Raw genomic sequence first — 18,480 nt, 5'->3', positions numbered from 1 at the left:
GCAGATAGCCATCTTCTCTGTGTCCTCACATGGCAGAGAGAGAGAGAGAGATTGATCATCTTTCTCGTGTTTTTTTTTTCCCCCCCCCCAAGGGCACAAATCTGATTCATGAGGGTCTCATCCTTATGATCTGATTACTCCTAAAGACCCCTCCTCCATATATCATCACAGTGAGGACTAGAGTTTCAAGAGGAATTTTAGAGAGACACAAACATTTAGTCCATAACACATGAGATCTAGAAAATTTACTTCAAGGATTTTCAATATGAATCTTATACAGATTCTTTAGAAAACAGTAGAAGATAATTTCTTTCTTATTCTGTAAAGCTAGTGTAAACTTGACTCTTCAGACAAAATGCCTAAGGAAGGCAAATTAATGTCCAACCTCACTCATGAATTAAATGTAAAACTTATAAGCAAAATATTAGCAAACTGAATACTACAATTAATACAAGTCATAACTAAGGCTGGCTATATCTCAGCAAAGCAAGCATTGCTTTTAACATTAAAAATTTTATCTAACCAGGTCACCACTTAATAGATTAAAAAATAAAAACAAGTACATATAATAATGACCTCAATAGCTACAGAGGCAATTTTGGTGTTTCTACATTCAGTCATGATAAATTATCTTAGCAACTAGGAATATAAATAAATTTTATTAATCCAATGAAAGATACCTAACAAAAATTTAGAGTAACCATCATGATGAAACGTTTGAAGTTATGCTTTTAAAAGTCATGGTATAAGTACTTCTATTCAGTATTTTACCAGAGGTTCTACCCAATGCAGTCAGATATAGATAAAATTTAAAGACAGATCAGAACATAAACAACAAAACCTATATTAACTGTAGAAATCCAGCATGTAACAGAAAATTATCAGAATTTAGCAGAAAGTTCAATATGGTTGCTAAATGTGAGATTAATAAAGCAAGAACTCAGTGTATTTTTAAATACCAGAAGCATAGTTGATAAATAGGAATACAAATGCCATTTACAAAAAGCATACATATCATGTAAATAAACTATGTATCTAGGGATGAATCTAGAAAATGTGTAGAAGCTTTATTGAGAAGCTTATACAAAGTTATGGAAAGATACTAAAAGACCTAAAATAATAGATTTATTCTCTCTTCTTCAGGGCACAGAGCTAGAGCATCCTCCCCCATCCCCTGCCTTTTGTACGGCTCATTGTGATGGTGTTTCATAGTTCTATCTCATGAAATGTGAGCTGACCTGCTGGGCACTACCGTCAGACCTGGGCTGATGGTGTGTGATACAGCTGACGTCTATTCAGTCTTTCTGGCTTATGGCCAATTAATATAGCTGACTGGAGGTTGGCAGAGCCCTCAGAAGGAAGGAGTCTGTGTCCCTGAGCTACTACTTGGAGATTTACTACTGCTCAGGAAAATCCATTATGTGAGGAAGAAGGAAATTAGTGTAGAGTTTAAGGGTTTATACTTTCTTGATGTTTGTTGCTGTGGCTATTGGAGAAGGAAATGCCAACCCACTCCAGTATTCTTGCCTGGAGAATCCCAGGGACAGGGAAGCCTGGTGGGCAGCCATCTATGAGGTCGCACAGAGTCGGACATAACTAAAGCGACTTAGCAGCAGCAGCAGCAGCAGCAGCAGCAGCAGGCGCAGCATTACCCTTATTCACTCAGAAAGATGTACTAAGTTTAAAAATAGGAGGAGTCAACATTCGAAAGGTATCAATAGTTTCCAAAAGCATCTGCAGATTTGATCCACTTCCAGTGGAATTCCAGGACAGCTTTCCCTGAAGCTTGGCAAAAGCTGATTCTAGAGTTTATACAGACTGACCAATGGCCAAGAGCAGCCAAGAGATTTCTGAGGGCAGAAGAGACATGGGAGAGGGGATCTCTCTCTGATATCAGAATAAATTATAATGATTTAGCTCAAAATAATTGCTAGCGAGGCAGCAGTGCAAATTAAAATCACAATATAATACGGTGTATAAAGCACTAGACTATTCAGTTCAGTTCAGTTCAGTCGCTCAGTCGTGTCCGACTTTTTGCAACCGCATGAATTGCAGCACACCAGGCCTCCCTGTCTATCACCGACTCCCGGAGTTCACTCAAACTCAAGTCCATCGAGTTGGTGATGCCATCTTGCCATCTCATCCTCTGTCATCCCCTTCTCCTGCCCCCAATCCCTCCCAGCATCACAATCTTTTCCAATGAGTCAACTCTTCACATGAGGTGGCCAAAGTACTGGAGTTTCAGCCTTAGCAGCAGTCCTTCCAATGAACACCCAGGACTGATCTCCCTTAGGATGGACTGGTTGGCCCTCCTTGCAGTCCAAGGGACTCTCAAGAGTCTTCTCCAACTCCACAGTTCAAAAGCATCCATTCTTCAGTGCTCAGCTTTCTTCACAGTCCAACTCTCACATCCATACATGACCACTAGAGAAACAATAACCTTGACTAGACAGACCTTTGTTAGCAAAGTAATATCTCTGCTTTTTAATATGCTATCTAGGTTGGTCATAACTTTCCTTCCAAGGAGTAAGCGTCTTTTAATTTCATGGCTGCAGTCACCATCTGCAGTGACTTTGGAGCCCAGAAAAATAAAGTCTGATACTGTTCCCACTGTTTCCCCGTCTATTTGCCATGAAGTGATGGGACCAGATGCCATGATCTTCGCTTTCTGAATGTTGAGCTTTAAGCCAACTTTTTCACTCTCCTCTTTCACTTTCATCAGGAGGCTCTTTAGTTCCTCTTCACTTTCTGCCATAAGGGTGGTATCATCTGCATAACTGAGGTTAATGTTATTTCTCCCAGCAATCTGGATTCCAGCTTGTGCTTCTCACAGCCGAGCATTTCTCATGATGTACTATGCATATAAGTTAAATAAGCAGGGTGACAATATACAGCCTTAACATACTCCTTTTCCTATTTGGAACCAGTCTGTTGTTCCATGTCCAGTTCTAACTGTTGCTTCCTGACCTGCATACAGATTTCTCAAGAGGCAGGTCAGGTGGTCTGGTATTCCCATCTCTTTCAGAATTTTCCACAGCTTTTTGTGATCCACACAGTTAAAGGCTTTGGCATAGTCAATAAAGCAGAAATAGATGTTTTTCTGGAACTCTCTTGCTTTTTCCATGATCCAGCAGATGTTGGCAATTTGATCTCTGGTTCCTCTGCCTTTTCTAAAACCAGCTTGAACATCTGGAAGTTCACGGTTCATGTATTGCTGAAGCCTGGCTTGGAGAATTTTAAGCATTACTTAACTAGTGTGTGAGATGAGTGCAATTGTGTGGTAGTTTGAGCATTCCTTGGCATTGCCTTTCTTTGGGATTGGAATGAAAACTGACCTTTTCCAGTCCTGTGGCCACTGCTGAGTTTTCCAAATTTGCTGGCATATTGAGTGCAGCACTTTCACAGCATCATCTTTCAGGATTTGAAATAGCTCAACTGGAATTCCATCACCTCCACTAGCTTTGTTTGTAGTGATGCTTTCTAAAGCCCACTTGACTTCACATTCCAGGATGTCTAGCTCTAGGTGAATGATCACACCACCATGATTATCTGGGTTGTGAAGCTCTTTTTTGTACCGTTTTTCTGTGTATTCTTGCCACCTCTTCTTACTATCGTCTGCTTCTGTTAGGTCCATACCATTTCTGTCCTTTATCGAGCCCATCTTTGCATGAAATGTTCCCTTGGTATCTCTAATTTTCTTGAAGAGATCTCTAGTCTTTCCGAGGTATGACTAAAGCAATCCCTTATGATTATACAGTGGAAGTGAGAAATAGATTTAAGGGACTAGATCTGATAGACAGAGTGCCTGATGAACTATGGACAGAGGTTCATGACATTTTATAGGAAACAGAGAGCAATACCATCCCCAAGAAAAAGAAATGCAAAAAAGCAAAATAGCTGTCTGAGGAGGCCTTACAAATAGCTGTGAAAAGAAGAGAAGTGAAAAGCAAAGGAGAAAAGATATAAGCATCTGAATGCAGAGTTCCAAAGAATAGCAAGGAGAGATAAGAAAGCTGTCCTCAGTGATCAATGCAAAGAAATAGAGGAAAACAACAGAATGGGAAAGACTAGAGATCTCTTCAAGAAAATTAGAGATACCAAGGGAACATTTCATGCAAAGATGGGCTCGATAAAGGACAGAAATGGTATGGACCTAACAGAAGCAGACGATAGTAAGAAGAGGTGGCAAGAATACACAGAAGAACTGTACAAAAAAGAGCTTCACAACCCAGATAATCATGGTGGTGTGATCATTCACATAGAGCCAGACATCCTGGAATGTGAAGTCAATTGGGCCTTAGAAAGCATCACTACAAACAAAGCTAGTGGAGGTGATGGAATTCCAGTTGAGCTATTTCAAATCCTGAAAGATGATGCTGTGAAAGTGCTGCACTCAGTATGCCAGCAAATTTGGAAAACTCAGCAGTGGCCACAGGACTGGAAAAGGTCCGTTTTCATTCCAATCCCAAAGAAAGGCAATGCCAAAGAATGCTCAACTACCACACAATTGTACTCATCTCACACACTAGTTAAGTAATGCTTAAAATTCTCCAAGCCAGGCTTCAGCAATACATGAACCGTGAACTTCCAGATGTTCAAGCTGGTTTTAGAAAAGGCAGAGGAACCAGAGATCAAATTGCCAACATCCACTGGATCATGGAAAAAGCAAGACAGTTCCAGAAAAACATCTATTTCTGCTTTATTGACTATCCCAAAGCCTTTGACTGTGTGAATCACAATAAACTGCGGAAAATTCTGAAAGAGATGGGAATACCAGACCACCTGACCTGCCTCTTGAGAAATCTGTATGCAGGTCAGGAAGCAACAGTTAGAACTGGACATGGAACAACAGACTGGTTCCAAATAGGAAAAGAAGTATGTTAAGGCTGTATATTGTCACCCTGCTTATTTAACTTATATGCATAGTACATCATGAGAAACACTGGGCTGGAAGAAGCACAAGCTGGAATCCAGATTGCTGGGAGAAATATCAATAACCTCAGTTATGCAGATGATACCACCCTTATGGCAGAAAGTGAAGAGGAACTAAAAAAGCCTCTTGATGAAAGTGAAAGAGGAGAGTGAAAAAGTTGGCTTAAAGCTCAACATTCAGAAAGCGAAGATCATGGCATCTGATCCCATCACTTCATGGGAAATAGATGGGGAAACAGCGGGAACAGTATCAGACTTTATTTTTCTGGGCTCCAAAGTCACTGCAGATGGTGACTGCAGCCATGAAATTAAAAGACGCTTACTCCTTGGAAGGACAGTTATGACCAACCTAGATAGCATATTAAAAAGCAGAGATATTACTTTGCCAACAAAGTCTGTCTAGTCAAGGTTATGGTTTTTCTAGTGGTCATGTATGGATGTGAGAGTTCGACTATAAAGAAAGCTGAGCGGCGAAGAATTGATGCTTTTGAAATGTGGTGTTGAAGACTCTTGAGAGTCCCTTGGACTGCAAGGAGAGCCAACAAGTTCATCCTAAAGGAGATCAGTCCTGGGTGGTCATTGGAAGGACTGATGTTGAAGCTGAAACTCCAATACTTTGGCCACCTGATGCGAAGAGCTGACTCATCTGAAAAGACCCTGATGCTGGGAAAGATTTAGGGCAGGAGGAGAAGGGGACGACAGAGGATGAGATGGTTGGATGACATCAATGACTGAATGAGCATGGATTTGGGTGGACTCTAGGAGTCGGTGATGGACAGGGAGGCCTGGTGTGCTGTGTGGTTCATGGGATCACTAAGAATGGAACATGACTGAGTGATTGAACTAACTGATATAATACTAAGTGGCTTATTCGCTCATGTCCGACTCTTTGCAACCCCTTAGAACAACAGCCTGCCAGTCTCCTCTGTCCATGGGGATTCTCCAGCAAAAATACTGGAGTGGGTTGCCATGACCTCTGCCAGGGATCTTCCCAACCCAGGGGTTGAACCCAGGTCTCCTGCATTGCCAGCATATTCTTTACCAGCAGAAAACCTTATAGGTGGCAAAAAATAAAAGTTGATGTCACTAAAGGATGCTGAGGATATAGGACAATAGGAACTCTTAAACACTGCTGCTGGTGAAGGAGTTGCTTATACAGTACCTAAGGAAATTAACTTGAAAATGTGTAGTGAAGTTGAACATACCATATCATTGACTCAGAAGTTCTACCTTACACATGTCCAGTAAGCAAGATGGGAAATGATGCTAATAGAAACTTTTCTTTGTGATAACACACTAATAGATATAAGACAAATTTCCATCTATGGCATCATGATGGGAAATCATTTTTCAAAAAATTTTGAACATTTATAGCATATTCTTTCAATGGTGTGTGATATAGCAGTATAAACGCATTCCAATATGGGCTAAATTCAAAAGTACAGTTTTGAGTGAAAAAAGGCAATTTGTCTAAGAATTGATAAGATATATCTAAAACTTTTAAAAATTACAACTATATATCATTCTCAGGTATTCTAGCCTGGAGAATCCCATGAACAGAGGAGCCTAGCAGGCTACAGTCCATAGGGTTGCAAAGAGTTGGACATGACTGAAGCAGCTTTTAGAAGTATAGACTGGATCATGTAAGGATAATTAAATATGTGGGAAAATTAGAAGTGAAGGCAAGCAAATGATAAACACAAAAGTCAGGGTAATGGTGACCTCTTGGCAAGGGGTAGGAGGACAGTGCGGCAGGAGAACAGTGTGGCAGGAACAAAGAGTGCTTCTGTATCGGTTCTGTTCTAATTACTAAACTGGAGGTGGACACAGGGGTGTTTTTATTTTCATGCATTAAAATTTGCATATATGTCACATTGTTTTATATGTGTCAAGTGTTTCCGAACTTGAAAACTTAAAGTAATCATTGACTCTAACTGTGTACTTTTTGCCAGACCATTATTAGCTGTACTTATTAAGTGACAGTGAAGCTTATCCCACCAATGGGCTTAACATATGTTCCTTTTCCCTTAAAAATCTACTTACTCATGAATTTACATATAATGGGAAGGTTACTTTGGACCCTGATTACAGTCTCATCTCAAGTTTCCATAACCTCCCTAGACTTTCATTTTGTCATCTTTAACGTCCGCATATAGTCGCTAATTCATGTTTGGTGAAGATTATACAAATACATCATATTGAAACATGTTAAGAGTTATCGCTTCATTCAGATTCTTTCACCAAACACATGTTGAACATCCATTGTGCTACAGATGCTGTAGGGGGTAAAAAATTATTAGAATGTGATGCCTCTCCCCAAGGAGCTAGATTTATTCCCAGGCAACTAGAAGATGGTGCCAAAGGGGAGGTAATTGTGGAACAGAATCTGTTAAAGAGCTGCGTAAGAGAAAGGAATTGGTTCTGTAAATTCAAGGAAAGTTTCAAAGAGGCAGCGTCATGTGAGGTGAACTTCCAGTGATTTTGTTTTTATTTGGTTGAATCAGGTCTTAGTTGTGACATGGGGATCTTAGTTGCATAATTCAGGATCATTCACTGTGGCCCATGGACCCTCTAGTTGTGGCATGCAGGCTCCAGAGCACTGGGACTTAGTTGCTTCGAGGCATGGGGGCTCTTAGTTCCTCGACTAGGGATTGAACCTGCGTCCCCTGCGTTGCATGGTGGATTCTTAATCACTGGACCACTGAGGAAGTCCACAGTTTGATTGTTTTGTTTGCTCTTATGTATGCAAAGCACCCTGTTATCCTTTCTATTTTTGACTAAGCACTCTAAGTCTTTCAGGGGAGTCACCAGAGCTCCAGAAAAAATGGGATGTTGTGAAAGACTCATGCATCCCATACATTTGCCTGTTTCACCTGCTGTTGCCTCAGTGGAAGCCGTCCACTCTTTCCATTTCAGTGGATGGACCTTAGTATCACAAGAACATGAAATCCTCTTTGGTTATTGGTGGACAGAATAAACAGATTCCATTTTACCCTTGTCTAGACTTGGGCAAAGAAAGTGCCCTAAAAATGCCACATAAATATTTCTTTTGGAATGTTGTGTCCCATGAATCATCTGGCTTAATTAGACTGGTCATTTTGTATCCTTTTTTTATATGACCAAGAGAACCAATATCTGACAAATTTTCTGTCCCGGAGAGAAGCTTCTGGGAAAAAGGTAGCACTTACTGGATACCAGCTCCATCAAGCCACAGTGCTAATTTTTTTCTTTTTTTCTTTCTGAAAGAACCAATCATTGCTATACGTATAGAAACATCCTAGAACCTTCTGGTTTATTAAAATCTTCAGAGGCAATGTTTTTAAGCTTTCAGCATAATGTTCGGTTGCCTTTCATAATGAGAATTTAATAGTGACAAGGGAAAACCTGAGTGTAGCTTCTCCAGAGATTCTTCTTAAAAGCTCAGTTCTGCTAGGAATAAAAAGCTTTTATAAAAAGAGGAGACGACCCAGAGGGATGGTACGGGGAGGGAGGGGGGAGGGGGGTTCAGGATGCGGAACACATGTATACCTGTGGCAGATTCATGTTGATGTATGGCAAACCAATACAATATTGTAAAGTAATTAGCCTCCAATTAAAAAAAGAGGAGGTCTCTATTTTCTTTTCTTCTAGAATGATGCTTTTGAAACATTAGTCATGTCATGCACACCTCTTCTCTTAATCCTCCAATGGCCTCCTAGAAAAAAAGTCTGAAGTTCTTTCTGTGGTTTACTGGGCCACTCCACAATTTTGCCCTCACTTCCTGCCTCTTCTCACACACTATGGCCCAGCCACAGTGGCCTTCTTGGCAATCCTTGATCTTCACCACACATGTTCCCGAAGGCTAGGGCCTTAGTGCTAGCTCTTTATCTGTCAGGATCACTCTTGCTCAGATTTTTTTACAGAGCTCTCATTTTTATTTCATGCAGATTTCTGCTCAAATCTGCATAAATGCTACCTCCCCAGAGATGCTTTTCTGATCTCCCTGTTTAGAGTGTAATTTGTATTGATCTCAGTACCTGTTTATGTGTTTCTCCATAACATACATTACTGTCTGGTAATATTATGTATGCTATTATATATTGTCAAAATTTTAATTGAAGTATAGTTGATTTACTATGTTGTGTTAGTTTCAGGTGTACAGCAAAGTCATTTTGATTTTTTCAGATTCTTTTCCCTTGTAGGTTGTTATGAAATACTGAATAGAGTTCCTGTGCTACACAGTAGGGAACTTATAGGGAACTTGTAGGGAACAATAAGTAGGTCCTTATTGGTTATATGATAATATATTTTTCTTTATGCTTTCTTTCTTTCTCTTAAATGTAAACTCTAAGAAGATTGGGGGCTTTGTCTGTACCCTAGTGTTTGGTACATAGTGGTTTTCAATAAATATTCATTGAATAAAGGATAGAACTTACATTTCTGTTGCCTAGAAGAGAAAGGGTTAAATAAAAGTTTGAAGCTTTGTGGTGGTATCCATGCTGGTTCAAGACAGAGGTAGTGTGGATTTTTATAGAAAATACACAGAACGTCACATCAGAAGATCTGGGAACTTCTATTTGGCACCTCACTTTAGAGAGGTCTGAGTGTTGATTTTCTCCAACCAGATGGTTTAGACTAAAGCTGATAAGATCAAAGGAAATAAAGAAAGTGGGAAATTTTCATAAGTCTTAAATTTTAATCTAATTACTGCCATCTCTTTCAGTTAGTATGTAAGTACAAAAGCAAAACCAGACACTCAAAATGTATCACTTTTAAAAGTGTATCTTCAGTATCTAATGAACTTTTAGTCATCATTAAAAGGAAAACTTACTTGCAATTTAAAAAATGAGTTGAAAAGCTGTTATAAAACAACAAAATATAATATTTCCATATGCATTTGTGAAAATGTAGTTATAAGCCTTGTTTTCTTGTCTCCTAAATTTGTCTTTAAAAAATTAGCTAGGATTTTCATATTGGTTCTTCCTCTCAGGAGTAAGTAGATATGCTAGTCTCAGTAAATTGCAAATTTTAATTTCATAATATTCCCAGCCATCTCTTAGGTATAATCATTGTGAGTCCTTTTGGGTAGATGAAAGAAAACAGTTAAAACCTGCTTCAAATTAGGTTGTTCAAATTCCCTCTTTCTAATAAGGAAATATTAGGAAAAATTTCTAATACATAACAAAAAGCATCAGTAAAAAGATCAATTTCTAAGAGACTTTTAAAAGTAAGACAAATATTTTAAATATTAATACTTGAATAAAGAAATGAGGGCTGGATTTTATAGTTGACTGATTCATGTCTTTTTTAGATGAGGGCCTATTTTGATGTTAACCTGATTTATTTAATTTTTTTAGTCAATATTACTGCCATATTATTGAGATAGTTCATGTGTAATGAAGCTATTAAAATGTGCATGTTGAAGCCCAAGTATAATTTGTGTGTGTTTACTTGAGGGCGGTGGAGGGTGGTTTTGCTAAAATAATGTCTGTATGTATTTGGAGATGAAAGGTACATGCGAAGTCACCCCTGTGGAAGGAAACCAACTGTTTGTTTTGCAGGGCAGGACTTCAGTCATATACACAGCCTCGATTCAAAGAGCGGGTCTTCTGTGCTCCAGTCTTATTCCCAGTCTCTATTCTGTGTGCAGAATTTATTGAATAGAGTCTCAGAGAAGTGGAGGGACCTATTCTGAAAAGCCAGATGAGGGTAGTACCCATACATCACGCTGGGAGAGTTCCCAACGCTCAGTCAGCACTGAGCTCAGCTGTCAGCTCCTAATGGCATCTTCCCCAGCCATCTTCTCCCTGATGTTCCAGAAGTCCATGTCTTTTGGCTCTCTGAGTTTCTACTTTACATCATCTTCTGTATCGTGTCTCACGTGGCATTTTATTATTCTCACGTGTCTGTTTAAGCAATCCCAGTACTCCGAAGTTCTTCTAGTCCACTTTGTATCTATAGCATAAAGCTCGGCTGATTGTAAGTGCTGACTGTATTTTTTCAGAATAAATAAGTTAATCCAAGTGCTACCCGTCACCCACCACCCTGAGAGGGACTGAGGGTGTCAGAGTCCAGCCAAAGTTGAGATGGGATGATTCCGGCTTCTACTTCTGACTCCCAGCATTGAGAAGGTGCAGGCATTGTGCACAAGGTTTTTCAAGACTGTCTAGAATTTTAAGCCCTTTTTTCCTCAGCAATGGTTCCTTTTCCAAATCCTTAATTTCCTTTTATGATATGAAGTCCAAAAGGATCAGTCACTGCCCCCTTCTCTTCTTTTCCTAATGAATACCACTATTGATATTGAAAACTACTGGTCTGCTTGCCCTGAACTTCACCTTGGTTGCAAGGATCTCGCCTTCCTAAAGGGCTTCCCAGGTGGCACTAGCAGTAAAGAATCCACCTGCCAACACAGGAGCTGCAAAAGACACAGGTTCGATCTATGGGTTGGGAAAATCCCCTGGAGAAGGAAATGGCAACCCACTTCAATATTCTTGCTTGAGAAATCCCATGGACAGAGGAGCTTGACGGGCTACACACAATCCATGGGGTCTCAAAGAGTTGGACACAACTGAGTGACTGAGCCCAGCACACAGCCCCTTCCTAAACCAACCCTCTAGTCCTCTAGGAGTCCTGGGTGTAGAGATGTGTGCATGGGACTTTCTCCAGTGTGATGAGGTTTACCCTTGGCCCTGAATGAGAGGGTCAGTGTTTGTGTGTGTGTGTGTGCAGTGTGAAGGGGAGGGTGGAGGCAAAGAAAGAAGACTGAAGAAGTTAAAGTGAAAGTTGCTCAGTCGTGTCCAACTCTTTGCGACCCTCAGGACTATACAGTCCATGGAATTCTCCAGACCAGAATACTGGAGTGGGTAGCCTTTCCCTTCACCAGGGGATATTTCCAACCCAGAGATCAAACCCAGATCTCCCACAATGCAGGCGGATTCTTTACCAGCTGAGCCACAAGGGAAGCCCAAGAATACTGGAATGGGTAGCCTATCCCATCTCCAGTGGATTTTCCCGATCCAGGAATTGAACCAGGGTCTCCTGCGTTGCAGGTGGAGTCTTTACCAGCTGAGCTATCAGGGAAACCCTTAAGAAGTTAAAGGGAGACTTAGAGAAGAGTGTGAGTTTTACGGTCTCTGAAGATTTCTTTGATCTTCTTTTCCAGGTTGACTTTGGATTTGCAAAGAAAATAGGATCTGGACAGAAAACATGGACGTTCTGTGGAACTCCAGAGTATGTAGCTCCGGAAGTCATTCTCAACAAAGGACATGACTTCAGTGTGGACTTTTGGTCCCTGGGAATTCTAGTATATGAGCTCCTCACGGGCAAGTAAGTACCTTCAAGTTGTGTTCAGCCTCTTCTGAGAACTGCAAAAATAACTTACTCATGATAATACATATATATATATATGTATATAAGAATTTAACATTCTGGAAGTGTTTTTGATTAAGCATGATGCCTTTGCCTCTTCACATTATGTCCTGTATAGCATGCTTTCTAGGTTATAACATGGTGAAAATATTCAGGAAGCTACAGCAAAGGAGCACAAAACTGCTATAGTTTACCTCGAAGGGCTCCCCAGGTGGCGCTTGCGGTAAAGAACCCTCCTGCCAATCCAAGAGACAAAGAGACACGGGTTCGATCCCTGGATTGGAAGGATCCCCTGGAAGAGGGCATGACAACCCACTCCGGTATTCTTGCCTGGAGAATCCCATGGACAACAGAGCTTGGGAGGTTACAATCTGTAGGGTTGCAAAGAGTAGGACACAAATGAAACGACTTAGCACTCACGCATGCACCTAGAGGGGGGCAAGGCCTGTTGTTATAGATACTATATAATTAATACTTTATATACTTTTATATTAAGTATAATTTTACCTAATATATACTTCTATATAGTATTATATACCAATATACTAATGTATATATACTATATATATAACTATATACTTTTATATTAATTATAATTAATGCTTAACTATACTTTCACTATATTAAGTGAAAGTTTGGGGACTTCATCATCAAAATAAGAAAGAGAGTTGAAGTCGTGGGCTGTTATTATTTCCTCATATATATTTTTTCAGTTGAGAAAATAGCAGATGTAGTTCCATTAAATCCATTGATCAATTAAATTTAACCATATTCTTCTGTCTTCCCCATAAATCATTAACCAGAAATGCTAAGAGAAGGAAGCGTTGCTGGATTTAAATTTTAATCCCCTTGTCAACTGCTTTCTAGAGGTGCTGATGAACAGAGACAAGACACAGCAGGAGTTTTACAAGTTAAAATTGGATTGTCATTCCTGAAGTGATAAAGAGCTGTATATTAATGAATTCGAGATCCCAGTCATGCCCGCACACACACACTTATACACATATGTGCATAAACACATATTACCTCACATTTGTAAAGCCTTTGCCAGCTTACAAAGCACTTGCATCTGTTTTATCTAGTTGTGTTTTCACAAACTTATATGAAAGTTAAAGCAGAAATTTTTGTTATCTTAAGGTTTAAATTTGTATTATGATTATTTTATGATTTAAATGCTATGGATTAGAAGACTGGATCAGAAATCTACTCACTAAGACCTGGGATTTAATCTCAGGTCTTCTGACTCCAAATGAGACACGTTTTTTATTAAACACATGTGTCTTATACAAATGAATTTTTATAACTCATCCATAATGCATGGATGTACCCACGGCACTCAGGTTAGTTTTCTACCTCCATTTATCATTAACTGATTTGGTCATTCTTTTAAGCCTTTACAACCAAATATCCTCAGTCTTGATTTCAGGGATGATTTGCATATGGAACACTGTAAGAAATGCTGGAATGAGCCCAGTTCCGGGGATCCAAGGCTCAACACATACTTTACCAAAGGAGAGTTTCCTGGAATCTTCTTGAACTTTATACACTGCAAATTTCAGTATTGGATTATGTGTGGCTCTGTTCTTTATCCTTGTCCATATGAAAGATTATTTGATATTATTTGTAATATCAAATATTTTCAAATATTCATTGCTTAAGATTTTGAAGGAAAGAAGAGAAAAATGTCCTGCTAGTCATTTAAAGAGAAAATTGCTTATGGTCTCAGGACACAAGGATTTCTATTTCAAGAATTGGTTTTTTTGTTTCTGGAAAATAAGTCAGCTGCATTTCTTACAGATACATGATGGCTCTTGTAGGTACCTGGAGAATATACATTTCAGTCTTCATCAGCTAGAATACATTGTTACAAGAAGTGTGGAAATAAAGTGAGGGAATAAGAAAGCGGGAATGATTCTCAATAATTTGGAATTGCCAAAATGGTCTTGAGTTGTCCTAAAGAAATTGAGAGTGGGGGATGGGTGGGAGGGAGATTCAAGAGGGAGGGGGATATAAGTGTACTTACAGCTGATTCAAGTTGTACAGCTTGTACAACCGACACAACATTGTAAAGCAAGTATCCTCCAATTAAAAATAAACTAAAATATGAAAAAATGTTGAGAAATCATTTTTATAAAGCTTTTCTGGGGTAGGGTATGGGGACAGTTCATTTTAAATGTCCTGAAGTCAGGAGGTAAATGAAGATAAGAAAAGAACTGAAAAACCAAACCAAAACAAAACACAACCTACTTGTAAATATATAAATAAGTTGAAGATGTTAGAGCAATGTTATTTGTTTCCTACATCTTTTTATTTATGAGTGAAACATAGATTATTGAAAAGTTGGTGCACCAAACTTGTTTCAAGTTTATTACAAAGAGTGGGAGCTCTCACTATCTTCCTGTCTCAGGCGTGACTAAAATACGGCAGAGTTGTTTGTGAAAATCATCTTTAATTTTCAAAAATTAAATGACACAACAGTGTAGGTATGAAAGTGATATTAAAAGCAGAGTCTATGCATTAACATGTTACCCAAATTCAGTGGTTCATTCCCAATGCTTTCTTTTTATAAAAATTAGTTTATTTATTATAATTAGAGACTAATTATTTTACAATATTGTAGTGGTTTTTGCCATGGAAAAGGCAATGGCAGCCCACTCCAGTACTCTTGTCTGGAAAATCCCATGGATGGAGGAGCATGGTGGGCTGCTGTCCATGGGGTCACTAAGAGTCAGACACGACCGAGCCACTTCACTTTCACTGTTCACTTTCATGCACTGGAGAAGGAAATGGCAACCCATGCCAGTGTTCTTGCCTGGGGAATCCCAGGGACGGGAAAGCCTGGTGGGCTGCCGTCTCTGAGGTCACACAGAGTCAGACATGACTGAAGTGACTTAGCAGCAGCAGCAGCAGCAGTGGTTTTTTCCATACAGTGACATGAATCAGACATGGGTGTACATGTGTCCCCTTGTGTCGAACCCCTTCCCACCTCGCTCCCCATCCCGTCCCTCTGGGTTGTCCCAGTGCACCAGCTTTGAGTGCCCTGTTTCATGCATCGAACTTGGACTGGTCGTCTGTTTCACATACGGTGGTAATATACGTGTTTCAATGCTATTCTTTCAAATCATCCCACCCTCACCTTCTCGCCCAGAGTCCAAAAGTCTGTTCTTTATATCTGTGTCTCTTTTGCTGTCTCTCATACAGGGTCGTCATTACCATCTTTCTAAATTCCATATATATACATTAATATACTGTACTGGTGTTTTTCTTTCAGACTTACTTCACTCTGTATAATAGGCTCCAGTTTCATCCACCTCATTAGAACTGACTCAAATGCATTTTTAATAGCTGAATAATATTCCATTGTGTATATGTACCACAACTGTCTCATCCATTCGGCTGCTGATGGACATCTAGGTTGCTTCCATCTCCTAGCTATTGTAAACTTTCTTATTCATTGTTGCAACCGTTGCCTTGAAATGCTCTCTTTTCTGTCCCCATGCTAGAGTCTCCAGCTCTGTCTGTTGCTGAATCCTTCTTGTCATCCTAACCTCAGGTCACTTCAGTCCTTGACCTATTTTCTACCTATTCACACCTTGGGTGATAACATCAAGTCCCCTGGCCATAAATGCTGTCTAAGGACTCCTCAGAACCACACCTCCAGCCCTCGGCTCTTCCCTGAATGCCAGACTCCTAAGTTCACCTGTTTGCTTAGCATCTCTATTGGGATGTTCAGGACATAACTCTTGATTCTCTTCTTCATAACCTGCTCTGCAACCTGTACTCCCAGCCCACTTCAGCCTTAGTAAAAATAGCTCAGTTCCATAGATCAAAACGCTTTGTGCTGAGCCGCTCAGTCACTCAGTCATGCCGACTCTTCACGACCCCATGGACTGTAGCCCGCCAGGCTCTTCTGTCAATAGGGATTCTCCAGGCCAGAATACTGGAGTGGGTTGCCATGCCCTTCTCCAAGGGATCTTCCCAACCCATGGATCGAACCCAGGTCTCCTGCATTGCAGGTGGATTCTTTACCAGCTGAGCTACCAGGGAAACACCCAAAACGCTTTAGCATCATTTTTGAATCCTTGCTTTCTCCTGCGTACCACATTCACCCCATTAGCAAATCCTGTTGACTGCCTTCGAAATAATCTGGAATCCAATCACATCTCCACCTTCACCACTGTTCTAGTCTGAGCTACCAGCCCTGCCTTACCCCACCACTAGAACCATCACAGTTTATTTTCAACACATTTTTTTGTTTTGTTTTGTTTCTTTTCTCCCTTTTGGTCATACCACCTGACATACAGAATCTTAGTTTCCTGACCAGCAATTGACTCCACAACTCCTCCAGTGGAAGCATGGACTCTTAACCACTGAACCGCCAGGGAAGTCCATCAACACATTTTTAAAACCTTACTTTGGGTTTTGTAAGTTAGAACACATTCCCAGGTCCTTCCCATAGCCCACTAGGTCTATAGTCATGTGACTCTCATCTCTTATCCTCCTGCCCTGCTTACTTACTCCACCAGCAACACTGCTCTCCCTGTTCCAAGAATAACCCATGTCTACTCCTGACTCCTTGCTGTCTTGGAATTCTTTGTCTACAAGAGAACAGTGTGACTCATTCTCATCTCTGCTTAATTGTCAGCATATGAGAGAGACTAAGTGGGTTGCCATTTTCTTCTCCAGGGGATCTTCCCGACCCAGGGATTAAATCTATTCTTCTGCCTTGGCAGGTGGATTCTTTACCACTGAAGCCCTTTTACTATCCATTGTGTCTAAAAACATCACACCTCTCTCTCACTCTCTGTCCTCAGTTTTATTGTTCTTTTCAGTGATTATCACCACCTGATAGATTACCTCTGTGTCTGTGTGTGGATGTGTGTATTTTAAGTGGTATTCAAGTAATGAGATTATTTTCTAGCATATGTGCAGATTTGCTATAAAACAACCTATGAGAGAGAGGGAAGGAGGGAAAGAGGGAGGGTGGAATATCAGTTGTAAATGTGTCTCAGATGTGGGTCCTAATGTCCTATTTTGGCTTTTCTCTAGCCCTCCTTTTTCTGGGATTGACCAAATGATGACCTACAATCTGATTCTCAAAGGCATTGAAAAAATGGATTTTCCCAGAAAGATAACAAGACGACCTGAGGATCTGATTCGGAGACTTTGCAGGTGAGAATGACTATTAAAAATCCTTTGTTTTTAGGGAAAGTGTGAAGGCTTCTTATTTCTGCTGCCGTTTTAAAGTTAGATTATGTATTTACTTATAGTACTTTTCTATGTAGCTAGATGATATTTAAAGAAAATCATTTCTACTTTGGGCTTCCCAGGTGGATAGTGGTAAAGAATCCGCCTGCCAATGCAGGAGATGTAATAGACACGGGTTTGATCCCTGGGTTGAGAAGATCCCCTGGAGGAGTGCATGGCAGCCCACTCCAGTATTGCTGGAGAATCCCATGCACAGAGGAACCTGGCGGTCCATAGGATTGCAAAGAGTCAGATATGACTGAAGTGACTTAGCATGCGCCTACACGTTTTCTATTTTATGGTCTGTACTAGGAGTTTGAATTTCCTTCATATGATAGAACCATAGTACCTTCTTATAGTTTAAAAGTTATCCAGATTGTTCAGGTTATCTTTGAGAATCATCTTTGTCTGCTGTAGAGAAAAACAAAACCACAAAACTTACCGTAATGAAGGAGTAATTTATAGCCTCTGTTAATTTTCAGTGGTGATGATAAAGTGTTGCTGTATGCCCTCTTTCAGCCTTCAGTTTTTTAAAAAAATACTCTGACTTTATTGCAAATTACTGCAGAATTCTATTTAACATTAAAAGTAATTTTTTGGAGAATGGAAGACTTCTAGAATTTTGTTTAAACTTAATTTTGTTGCCTTTTTTTAAAACATTTTGAACATTTTTTGCACATATGAACTTTCAAAAGTGCATTAAAATTTAGTAAATTTATGACATGAAACCTTGCTGCTGGTTGCCCACAGAAATTTCTTCATGTTTCTAAAACTTTAACTCCATTGTAAATGATTCTCTAAAGCTTTCCTTGGTCTTCTTAGCAAAATTGGTAAGATATAACAGCATCTGCCGATTCTTCTAAGCATTTATTCATAGCTCATTTAAAGCACTGGGATATATACCTATCTACATATCAATATCTATATCTAAGTATCTATAGCTATATAGAGAAA

General features: G+C 39.8%; 1 protein-coding gene across 2 annotated transcripts in view; it reads left to right on the top strand.

The window, feature by feature from the left end:
• The window catches only part of PRKG2 (protein kinase cGMP-dependent 2), a 111,234-nt gene that overhangs the window by 77,401 nt on the left and 15,353 nt on the right, over window positions 1-18,480 (top strand). For both annotated transcript variants that reach the window (XM_068975224.1, XM_068975223.1), the window contains exons 14-15: window positions 12,074-12,237; window positions 17,329-17,451. In XM_068975224.1, the coding sequence (XP_068831325.1) occupies window positions 12,074-12,237; window positions 17,329-17,451 (287 nt within the window). The remainder of the gene's footprint in view (window positions 1-12,073; window positions 12,238-17,328; window positions 17,452-18,480) is intronic.

The sequence above is a fragment of the Capricornis sumatraensis genome, chromosome 7 (genome assembly GCF_032405125.1).
Source record: "Capricornis sumatraensis isolate serow.1 chromosome 7, serow.2, whole genome shotgun sequence".
Classification (NCBI taxonomy): domain Eukaryota; kingdom Metazoa; phylum Chordata; class Mammalia; order Artiodactyla; family Bovidae; genus Capricornis; species Capricornis sumatraensis.
This window is presented reverse-complemented; position numbering and strand designations above follow the sequence as displayed.